At 47.9% G+C, this 11,363-nt stretch overlaps 1 protein-coding gene across 1 annotated transcript; it reads right to left on the bottom strand.

The window, feature by feature from the left end:
• Nucleotides 1-228: 228 nt before the first annotated feature.
• Nucleotides 229-9,713, bottom strand: SF3A3 (splicing factor 3a subunit 3). Its single transcript, XM_072355235.1, has 17 exons — nt 9,578-9,713; nt 9,436-9,483; nt 8,503-8,555; nt 8,136-8,241; nt 7,652-7,724; nt 7,176-7,267; nt 6,825-6,907; nt 6,466-6,604; nt 6,099-6,167; nt 5,672-5,739; nt 5,224-5,331; nt 4,868-4,937; nt 4,418-4,582; nt 4,175-4,285; nt 3,783-3,873; nt 3,141-3,196; nt 229-2,809 (listed from the first exon to the last, which is right to left on the bottom strand). The coding sequence occupies exons 1-17, from the start codon at nt 9,671-9,673 to the stop codon at nt 2,732-2,734; spliced, it is 1,506 nt and encodes a 501-aa protein (XP_072211336.1). The 5' UTR covers nt 9,674-9,713; the 3' UTR covers nt 229-2,731.
• Nucleotides 9,714-11,363: the final 1,650 nt, after the last annotated feature.

Here is an 11,363-nt window from a genome sequence, read left to right as displayed (position 1 = left end):
ACTAATGCCTGCTTGGAGGTGGCCATTGAGGCTCTGGTGGTGGCTACTGATGTCTGGCTGGTAGCCACCAATGCCTGCTTGGAGGTGGCCACTGAGACCTGGTTGGTGGCCACCAATGCCTGCTTGGAGATGGCCACTGAGGCACTAGTGGTGGCCACTGAGGTCTGGTTGGTGGCCACTAATGCCTGCTTGGAGGTGGCCACTGAGGCTCTGGTGGTGGCCACCGATGCTTGCTTGGAGGTGGCCATCAAGGCTCTGGTGGTGGCCACTGAGGCCTGCTTGGTGGCCACTGAAGCTTTGGTGGCAGCCCCTGAAGTGTGGTTGGTGGCTATGGACATGTTGACCACTTTGTGCCCTGAAAAACACAGAGTTCTCCCTTGGTGAAGGAAACAGCATCCATCCATGTGCTTAACAAGCTCTGTGGTTCCCTATCCCAAACAAGAACAAAGATCCGTTTGCAGCCAGCAGTGAGGAGATTGCCCAGCAGATCAGAGATAATGGCTGACTATGGAAACCTTACAGCAACTTCTCCCTTGCCCTTCAAGGCACATTGCATAGGAGATAAGAGCCATTTCTGGGCTCAAAACCTCAAGAAAAGTTTCCTGAGCTTACAGCCAAGAGGGGACAGGGACACTGTGCCATCACACCAAGTTGCCTTTGCCCCATCCCCAAGAAGATCCTCTGCTGTGCACTCACCTGCTATGGCAAGAGAGCCCTGGGTGCAGAAGTGCAGAGCCAAGACACAGAACAGCAGGCCTGAAACAGAGCAGAGACAGCTGGGACCATCAATGGCCAATTTCAGCCCTGGCAGTCTCCCTTGGAGAGCAGGGATCTGTGCAAGCTGTGGGGTACCAGCTCTGGGATGGACACTGCTCAGAGCCCCCATTACCTTGAGCAGGGAGGAGCTGCCGGTAAGCTGCCATCGTCCCTACCAGCAACCTCAGCTGGGACCTGGCAGAGAGATGCAATCAGAACTGGGCAATCAGAACCAGCTCATCACCCAGAAGTTATCCTTGTGTGGCATCAGGAACCAAGAGCCAGGCCCTTCCAGCCTCAGTTGCAGCAGAAGGTTGAACAAACACCAAGGGACCCTGGGAGCACTTCTCTCCATAGGCTCAGACCCAGCGCTCAGCCCAACCTTGCTGAACAGGAGCCCCCTGGGAGGCCATGAGCTGCTGTTGGTGTGGTAACTCTCTACCCTTGTGTAACACAGAGCTGTGAGCAGCACCAGCCTGTCACCACGCACAGCAAACTGCTGATGCTGTTGTGAATGAAGAAGCTGCCCAGCTCAGGATGGTGGCACGTACATCCCCATCGCATTGAATTCTGAATCCAGTTGTCTGCACTGCTTCCCAACACCGACCCCCAGCACTGCTCACACCGTGGATGGGGAAGTTTCTACCTCCTTTGGTGTCTCCTGAGATACGCTGCTCTCCATTGAATGAAACCAGACACATTTTCCTTGCCAAATCTTTGCCAGTTGAAATAAGGAAACAGTAGAGATAACTCCAAACGTGCTCCAAGGCTGTTTTCCAAATACTCCCCCACTTCTGCCTTAGGATTTAAGCTCAGATAGCATTCCCAGGGCACTCTTTCAGAATGACAGAAAACAATACAGGCTGGAGTTTCCTACCTCCCACAGCAGGGGCAGCCCCCCCAACCCAGAGCAGGTTAGGACAGCCCTTACTGAGTAGGGTAGAGCTCCAGCACAGCCAGACCCACCTCCAGGACAGGCTAAGAACAAACCAGAAAAGGCTCACCCTGAGACAAGCTTCTCCCCCCAAAGCAGGGAAAGGAATCTGCTCACAGACTCACCCTGTGTGTCCGGTGCCCTGAAAGCCCCCGTGCACCAGAGGAAGAGATGGAGAGCCCCCGTGCAAGAGATGGAGAGTCTCTGAGCACCGAGCAGCTGCAGCACCTGCAGCACCTGCAGCACAGCTCATACCCTGGTGCCAGCAAGCAGCCCCACCCTGCCAACCAGCAGCTGCGCAAACCGTCACCCAGGGAGAAGGGTTTGTTACCTGCAGCTCTGCTGGATTTGGAGATGCAAATGTCTGTGTGCAGCAAAAAACAGAGAAAGGTGATGCACATCTGCACCAAAATGAAAGCCCGCTGTAGGCGGTGAGGGCTGCCACAAAGCACGAGGCCTCTGCCCAATGCCTCTTTTCTCCTCACAGGATTTTAATTCACGTGGCAGTACTATGGTTCAAGAGAACCAAAGGGAAGATCTGTGTTGGCATCTACCAGGCCTTCAAGTCAATGCCCAGTGCTGGACAAACTACCACAGACTACCCACATGGCAGCCCATGTTAACTGTTATACGGTACAAGACCACGATGCATTGTCAGCATGCGGTGTTCATATGTGCTTTAAAGAAGGCAATCCTCATCATAAAAACTCTCTTATTCCAATGCTGATGGAAGAAGTGATCGTTTCTAACCATGTAGAAGGTGTCTGAAAAACACCATCATCAAATCTCCTCCTTCCAGCACACAAAAGGAGACACATCTTCAGCACTTCCTAAGTTAAAAATCGATTTATTTTTAAGGTTTGTTGTTTTGTTGTTTTTTTAATATAAAATAACATCACAAGGCTGCTTTTCACAAAGGGCTTCCTACAAAGCGATCCTATAAAGTATCCTATGGTCATGCAAAATAGAAAGGAAATGATCAAATGGAGCTGGTGAGGCTCCTCCGTTTTTTCTCATGTGAAATCCTTCACCTGGGAAAAGTTACAGCAGCCCTTGACGTTTCAAGTCTTCGTAGGTCTTTTTATTCACCACATTCCCGCTGGAGTCCTCATATTCCTCCTAGAGTGGAATCAACAGTTTAAGAGACAATTGCATGCAGCCTGACTCAGGTCGTGCTACAGCATTCACAGTTATGCTCTGCTTGCATCTGAGCACAACCACTCTGCCAAGAGCCCCTCTATATGAAGACATGCAGTGGATCTAGCAATGAGCTCAGGAAGATCTTATCTAGGCTCAGAACAATTACAGAAGGCTCCGAAGTGCACAGGAGACCTCAGCCTGAGATACAGCTTGTGTTAGAAACTCTCCAGCCAGAGCCACTTCATGCAAGATAGATGAAGCCCCCCAAATACACTGGACTAGAAACGTCCCAGTGCCTTCACCATCTTACCTCTGTATCAGGCTGCCACCTCTCTGAAGCCTTCTGTAGCTTCAGCTTTGCCCACACTGTAAATACAAAGTCGTTCACAATATGAGCACCATTTCCCTTCAAATACTGGGTTTTAAACGACTAAAATACATCAGCTTTTAACATAAATAAATGCAATAAAATAAACCCCAAACACTGCCACTCCTCTGCCTTTCCCCATGTACTGCAGGCTTTCAGAATCTCCCTAGAGGCTCCATCATTTCTGAATGTTTTGCTGGCTTCCCCGTGGAGACTGTGATGAGTAACAATTAAGTACCAGTTGCATGGGATCACGCAGTCATGCTCTGAATTAATGGTGTCCTGCTACACTTGGCTGAGATTCCATACATAAAGCATTGCAGGCAAAACAGCTGGCAACAAACACAGACACTTGGCTGGCATTCCTAGCAAACATCTACTTCCGTAGGCATTCAGCAAGAAAACAAAGAAGTGGGAGAGATGTTCCAATGAAGGGTAATCCCAGCAGCATCATCTTCTTACACTCCTTCCTTAAATTAGCCACCAGTCATGGGGGTAAATACATTTTTGGCCAGAGCTAGTAAATACCAATTGTCCTTGTAGCACGTTCCCAGTACTGTGTAAAGAAATGCCATCAAGACTTACGTGAGACAGCATCCTCAATCTGTGTGACATTGGCAAAATGTGCAGTGTTGGGAATGCCCAGGCATCTCATTCCGTGAGCGTGACGCCACTCCTGGGAACAAGAGGCAAAAGTCACTGAGAGGGAAGGCCAACTCACCCACAGTGCCTATTAGAAGACCTATTGCAATCTAAACAGTGTAAAACAAATACTAACATAACACAAATCTCCCAAAACCTTTGTTTCTGATGGTAGCAAGACACTGACTGTGCTGTGCATCAATCAGGCCTGGATATCGGTGTTCAAACAAGAGGAGAGGGGACAGAAATTGGCAGAACAGATCTTCACACGCTCTGGATATATAAACATTATCTGAACGTGGCACTGATGGCTCTTGTGACAAAACATTACTTACAGCAAAATGGCGTTGAAAAGCTTTGGGTCCTCGGTAGGTGTAGTTACCACAAATCTCACAGTTGTAGTTGATGTTTAATCCGTGTAATTTATATAACCAGTACGGGATTGGCTGAGAAGGAATACAAAGAAAGATTAGACCAAGTGACAAGGGAGAAGAGAAGACAAAGAGAAGACAAGCATGGAGTTAAGTGGAATCTCCCACTTGTTCAGAGCTAAATCCAGACCTAACAGTCTCGGTTACCTTGCCATCCCAACCAAGAGGCAGATTTTTAGGATTATAAATGATTTCATTTTCTTCATCTTCACTCTCACTCTCACTGATCTGCTCTTCTTCCTCCTCCTCCCTCTCTTCCCCTGTCCGTGCTTGCTTACGTTGCACATTCTCATGAGTAAGGTGTCTCTGCTCCTAGAGAGTGAGAAAATAGAAGGAACTGTTCACACAACACAACAGCAATAAAATAAGATGACAAGCCAATGGCAGGTGCCACTCGAAATTGAAGCAAGATTTAAGGAGGAACAAGGAAAGAAATAAAGGCAGGCAGGCTTCCCCACAGGAACATGTAAACTTGTGGAAAGAAAACCAGTTCCTCTGGACACACAGTCTATGAATACACTGGGTAAAGACAAAATGATCTTCTGTTCTGCTGGACAGATCTGTAACTAAAGCTCAAAGACAAAATAAAGTTCTTACCCCAAGAACTTCTACGTATTCATATATCTGAGCTTCCAGGAATGCAAGGTCTTTATTTCTTTCGGTGTCTCTGGAAACAGATAAGGAAATTTCACTAAGTCCACTCCAGAACTGCAATCACCAAACATATGTGGAACTCCTAAGGATGTGTTTGACTCATGTGCAGCAAGAGAAGAGAAACAGCTGCATGAACTAAACTGCATGCAAACTATTCAGCTCTGATATCTTACATTTGGTTCAGGACCAACATAAAAGGATTCCAATACTCTGGGAATCTAATATAACTACATAGTGGTGATGCTTATATCCCAGTGATGGGATCAGCACCAACTTGAGAATGACCTCTAAGAACTCACCTTTTGATTCCCTTTGTCTTTGGGTTCTTAGCAAACAAGGAAGGATCGAGTGCTTCCAGGGACTTGCCTTTAGTACTAAAAAGTCTCTGAGCACGTTCTTCCAGAGTCCTGTGGAGAAACAGGGAGGAGATGAATTCAGATCATTGTTTTTCTATTTCCAGAATGCTATTTGAATTCATGGAACAACATCAGAAATTCAGCCTTTAAGAGATGAAGAGAATTTCTATAATCTCTTGTCTTTGTTTCTTAGCCCAAATTCTTCTCTACAAGAGACTTCAGTATGGCAGAACTGTTGATCACAGAATCCCCTGATTGGTTTTTAATGTGTTGACCATCATTAAAGTACTTCTTGTACAGTAGAGAAGTCAAACAAACATCCCATGAAGGAATGCAAAGTGGGAAGACCTGAAAAATTGAAAGGGAATTGGGAAAACAGAGTGCATCTTACCCGCCACATTTCAGTCCCAGAGCCAATAACGCTGATTTTAATCTGTCCAGTCCTAGGGAGGCCAATTCCTATTCAATGCAGCAAATCACAGTAAGATAAAAGCTATTAAAAATATATGTAATGTGGATGTATGTCTCAATTAAAAACAAAAGGGAAGAAGGAATATGAACAGCATGAAAGAAACGACTGTCAAGTGTGTGCTGCTCCTTACTGAAAATAAATGAGGAATGTGACAAATCTCAACAGGCCTTTCAAGTTGCAGCCCTCTAGTGGGAGAAATTAAATCAGCAGCACAACCAAAGTCTCATCCAGAGAGCACAGAGCCAAAACCAAAAGCTCAAGAAGCAAAAATGATGGAAAGAAACCAGATGGTTAAGCTCCCATCTGCCTCACATTTAGAACCAGGTACGCAACACTGAATACGTACTTCCCAAGAGGAAAAAGCTGAGAGATCCAGGTGGGCTCCAGCATGAGTGAGGGCACTGCTGGTCTCTTTCTGCCAAGAGAAGACACATGGGATATCTGTGTGACCTGTAGCTCTTTGTGCTATACAGCTATTTAACATAGAGAAAAGCAGTTCATTTCACACACAGAAGCATTCTATCACTGAACCGTGCAGTGAAATAACAGAAAAGGCTACTTCCAAATACGAGTTCTCTTCAAACTCCACCTTTGTGACATGCAGCTACACATCTTGCTATTAAGCTTAACCTCGGCAATGATTTAACACAGACAGCTCATGGGAAACCCAGCACAAACAGGAATGCATTCACACTGAATTCACAGCTGCTCACCGGCCAGCCAGGGAATGTCCCATTTTCCCACTTCTTCTCAAACTCAGTCTGAATTTTCCCAAAGAGCTCATTCTGGTCCAGTAATGGTTTCACTCGATCCGTGTACTCCTGTAGGTACTCAAGAAGCATTTCAAGATACCTGGCAGAGTAATTATGGACACAGACAATTCCATACCAAAGTACCGATATAACAACATCAAAGTTATCAAGATTAGAACAGCTTTTGATACAGCAAACTAAAGTACTTCCACAAAATAAGAAGCCCTATGCTTGATTGCTAGCTCTGTTCCTGGACACTTGAGAAGCAAGTTTCTTCACATCAACTTTCATGAATGAAGCAGGCAGGACAAAAGACTCACCTCTTATATTCAGCATTTTTTCTCTCTTTGGGGATGTCAAAGAGTTGGTCAAATGTAGACAGATAAGTGATGTAATCCAGTTTCTAAGAAAGAAAGGAAGTTTGATTCAGACTTTAGATACACGCAGCATATCAGCAACCAGTTTCTAGTTACCAGACCAGAAGAAAAGCACAAAGCTCATGCCTTTATTCTGCATGGTCTGCACAGGGCAAACAGAGCACCCTGAAACAGCTATTTGGAAATAAATGACAATTAAAACAAACAAACAATGAACCCATGAAAGAAAGAGCCCTCAGCCTTCAGCACTGAAGTGTATCACAACTGAGTGCCCACACTACTGCAACCACTTACCTCTGATGATTTCAGATTAATGTATTTCAGGTAGCAATCATGCAGATCTAAGTATCTTCCGTACCCTTCTTCATCTGTGAACTCCACCAGGTCTGCAGGAAAGAGCATGCAGGGCTTTGTTACAAACTCAACATCCTCTGCTTATTATATGCATGCTTTAGAACCTGAAAATAATTAACTGCAGACTAGTTTATCTTTCTTAAGCATGTTTATAATGCAAATGGATACTCATTGGACAGATGTCTGCCAGCTTCCTTGCATTATATCAGACCATTCCTCAAAAGAACCATCGCAACAGTGGAATATTTCAGGGTGGCTGCAGCTCAGAAGAATTTAAATGAAATTAAAACAGTTGTTATGGTTAATGTAGGGAAAGGGAGGCAAGCAGAACAGGCAGGTCACTAAATCACAGCACGCAATGTATTCTCACCTAAACCAGCCTCAAACAAGAAACAAACAAAACCCTGAAGACTTACTTTGAGCTTCTTCACTTGGGTTGTCTCTGGCCTTCAGCAGTTCCTCAAACTCCACTGACATTGGAACACAAATCTTCGGGAACAGAAGAAGTTATAGAAAAAGGGGTTAGTTCAGCTAACGTCCAGAAGTAACTCATACAGACTGCCAACAGTAAAACAGGTCACTGAAGAGGTGTTCAAAGCACTTCTTCATGATTACATCTGCACTAAGGCAAAAAAGTACAACCCAGTGACTCTGACTTTAGACAGCGTTAGGCAGGCAAGAATGAATGCTAGCTCAGAAGCAGAATGCTCTTAAACTAATAGAGAGTGTGGAGGACATGGTGAGCATCCTGCATTTTCTCCTGCTCAGACAGAGGCTTATATAAAGCCTCAAAGCACCACCTATTTCTGAGCACTTTGTTTTCCTGAGTGACATTTTAATACAGCAGAGATGAAGCCCAACACACCACAGATCAGTTATCCTTACGAAGCAGCTGCTTACCTCATTGGGATGCTTCCGGTGAAACTCTTTAATTTGCTTCAGCCTGTTATAGAATTCAGCAAACTCATTGGGCCCTGAAATGGCACTGAGCTCCTCCTTCCGCAAGCTACAGGTTCATAAAAAGAAGACAGGTTGCACATAGAAAAGAAAGCACGTTTCTATTGGTGTCATGCTTGGAAGTCTAACACTGCATTCTGCTCCCTGCTGACGTCCCACAGGCAGCCAGGCCTGTGCTTTAAGGATCTGGGTCAGCAGCTTTAGGGATCTAGGATCAGCAGACCCCCAGCTCTGCACTGCAGTCACTTGTGTCGTATCTAAACAGACCCAGAGGAGCCGCAGGTCCGTCACCATCAGGCCGCACACTCACCCATCCTTATCGTCATAGAGGTCCCTCAGGTTGCTGCTCACTTCCATGTACCTCTAATAAAACACAACACAAACCCCGCGCTGTCACAACGAAGCTCCTTTAGGCCCGGCCTTGCAGCTTAACAAGCCGCCTGAGCCGTCTCGTTTCGATCCCATTTAGATCCCGTTTAGATCCCATTTAGATCCCGTTTTGATCCCATTTCGATCCTGTTTCGATCCCATTTCGATCCCGTTTGGATCCCGTTTGGATCCCGTTTGGATCCCATTTAGATCCCATTTAGATCCCGTTTGGATCCCGTTTGGATCCCATTTAGATCCCGTTTGGATTCCATTTCGATCCCGTTTGGATCCCATTTAGATCACGTTTCGATCCCATTTCGATCCCATTTCGATCCCATTTAGATCCTGTTTGGATCCCGTTTAGATCCCGTTTGGATTCCATTTTGATCCCATTTAGATCCCATTTAAATCCCGTTTCGATCCCATTTAGATCCCGTTTCGATCCCGTTTCAATCCCATTTAGATCCCGTTTCAATCCCATTTAGATCCCGTTTCAATCCCATTTAGATCCCATTTAGATCCCGTTTGGATCCCATTTAGATCCCATTTAGATCCCATCTCGATCCCGCTTCGATCCCATTTAGATCCCGTTTTGATCCCGTTTCGATCCCATTTCGATCCCGTTTACATCCCGTTTACATCCCATTTAGATCCCGTTTGGATCCCATTTAGATCCCATTTCAATCCCGTTTCGATCCCGTTTCGATCCCATTTAGATCCCATTTACATCCCGTTTTGATCCCATTTCGATCCCGTTTAGACCCCATTTGGATCCCATTTACATCCCATTTCGATCCCGTTTCAATCCCATTTACATCCTGTTTCGATCCCGTTTCGATCCCGGCTCCGCATCGGCCCAACCCTCCCGACTCACGTCCTGCATGGCCCGAGTCCGGTGGTCTGAATTGATCTGATCGCGGAGCTGCAGGGAAAAGAAACGCCGTCGGTGAAGGCCTGATCCCGGCCTACTCCCCACACACCCCTCCGTTCCCCCCCGCTCCCCTCCCCGGCCTCACCGTGGACTTCTTGGTGAGCATCTCCTTCACCATGACGTCCATCAGCCGCTCCCGCTCCTCATGGTAGCGCCGCTGCTGCTCAAGGATCGTCTCCATCCTCCCGCCTCCCGCCCGGAAGTCGACGAGCGCTACTTCCGTCAAAGCATGTGTATCACCGGAAGGGTCCGGCCCCTCCCTGAGCCGCGTCGGAAGGGTCCGGGTTGAACTTGGGTCCGCGGTGATCTTCGTCAGGGGAGGCGGAGCTGTGAAGACGCCCGTCCGCACCTCGGGGAGGTGTGGAGCCGTGGGAAGCCACTCCGGTATCGGGTGGTGGGAGAGGAGTGCTGAACGCCCACAAATCCTATCCCAAACGCTACCAGCACAACGGCTTTGTCCCAATGTGCATTGAAAGGGACAGCTGCTCACAGCCCCAACAGCCTCTGAGCCTCCAGGAGCTCAGCACGGGGGTCAGTGCCATCCCCTGATAGTGCACAGCTGCTCCCAAACACACCCATGTACCCACAATAATGGGCACTGAACACCCTCCCCCTGACCAGGGCTGTCCACCCAGCAGAGTCCATCAGCATCCACATTCACATCTGCCCTTTATCACAGCGCTTAGAATAGCCACAGCTTGAGTTACCCCTCTCAGACTCACTGAGTGCTCTGCAGCTCTGCTTGTCCTGAGGGTGGACAAGCATTGCAGCTGCCCCCAGGCTGGGTCGAAAGCCTCCAGCCCGAGTGTGTGGCTGTGGGCAGCGTTACACAGCTGTGAATCACAGCCCGAGCAGGAACAGGCCCAGCAGAACAAAACGTGTCCGGTCTGGTGCTGCCTCCTGCCTGCCTTGCCCCGGGCTCACAGCTGTTGCTCCTGGGAAGAACAGGCGTTGTGCTCAGTGGGTTTGGGACATCAGGGCTCAAAGGATGTCGTCCTGCAGAGGTCGTGGTTGTGGCCTTCCGCTTTGTCTTGGGTTTTAATTACCACCTTCAGATCTTACTCTAAATGCTGAGGAGCGTGTGGGTGCTTTGCCCCCATTTTGCACAACAACGAGAAAACTTGGCTTAATTATGGCAGACAAAGATGATCCTGCCCTGGGAACATTCATTGCACTGAGGGGATGATACTTGGTGCTCTCCCCTTTCCCTCTGCATGAACCTTCATCCTCAGTAAGGTAAACCAGGAGCCTGATGCTGCTCTTCTTCCTCTGCCCACAAGCAGCACTATGGGAGGAGACGTGGGCTGAGCTGTGCAGTGCTGGGAAGGCAGTGTGGGAACTGCCACCAAGCTTGGTGCTGATGGGGGGACAGTTTTCCTGCTGGGAGAGGTGGGACAATGGGAATAAAACAGGCTCTGCTGCCTCTCCACCTTTCTGGACCTTAGCTGAGGGTCTGGAAGAAGGGATAACAGCAGGAGGAGCATTCAGGATGCCTGCAGGGCTCATCCCTAACCTCACCTAACAGAGGCAAAGGAGAAAGTTCACCTTCAGCTCTAGTTCCCCAGTACCCCAGGCAGGATGGACAGTAGTGGTCCTGGGCTTGTTACCACACACAGGGTCAAGTCCAAGCCTTCAGCTGCACCTGGTATCCAGACCCATCCCTGCAGGGCTGCAGGAGCTGCTGGGGCAGGTCCATGCTGGGTTTAGGAGCTCAGGAAAGGCTGTGCTGGAGCCGTGACCTGATGCTGCATGTATATGCCTGCAGCTGGGAAATGGGTGACCTCCAGCAGGGAGCTGAAAAGTCAGTCTGGAAAGAGAGAGCCCTCAGCCACAGGGCAGAGAGAGGTGCCCACAGTGAGCCCCAAAAGCAT

Source organism: Excalfactoria chinensis, chromosome 22, assembly GCF_039878825.1.
Source record: "Excalfactoria chinensis isolate bCotChi1 chromosome 22, bCotChi1.hap2, whole genome shotgun sequence".
In the NCBI taxonomy this organism is placed as follows: domain Eukaryota; kingdom Metazoa; phylum Chordata; class Aves; order Galliformes; family Phasianidae; genus Excalfactoria; species Excalfactoria chinensis.
The sequence above is the reverse complement of the archived record's forward strand: the minus strand, read 5'-3'. Positions and strand labels throughout refer to the sequence as shown.

Coding starts and splice junctions, on each gene's coding strand:
- SF3A3 (XM_072355235.1), bottom strand. CDS start 9,673: ATGGAGACGATCCTTGAGCAGCAGCGGCGCTACCATGAGGAGCGGGAG. Junction 8,556..9,435: donor GGACTCGGGCCATGCAGGAC/GTGAGTCGGGAG, acceptor GTGTTTTATTAG/AGGTACATGGAAGTGAGCAG. Junction 3,874..4,174: donor CTTTTCAACGCCATTTTGCT/GTAAGTAATGTT, acceptor TCTTGTTCCCAG/GAGTGGCGTCACGCTCACGG.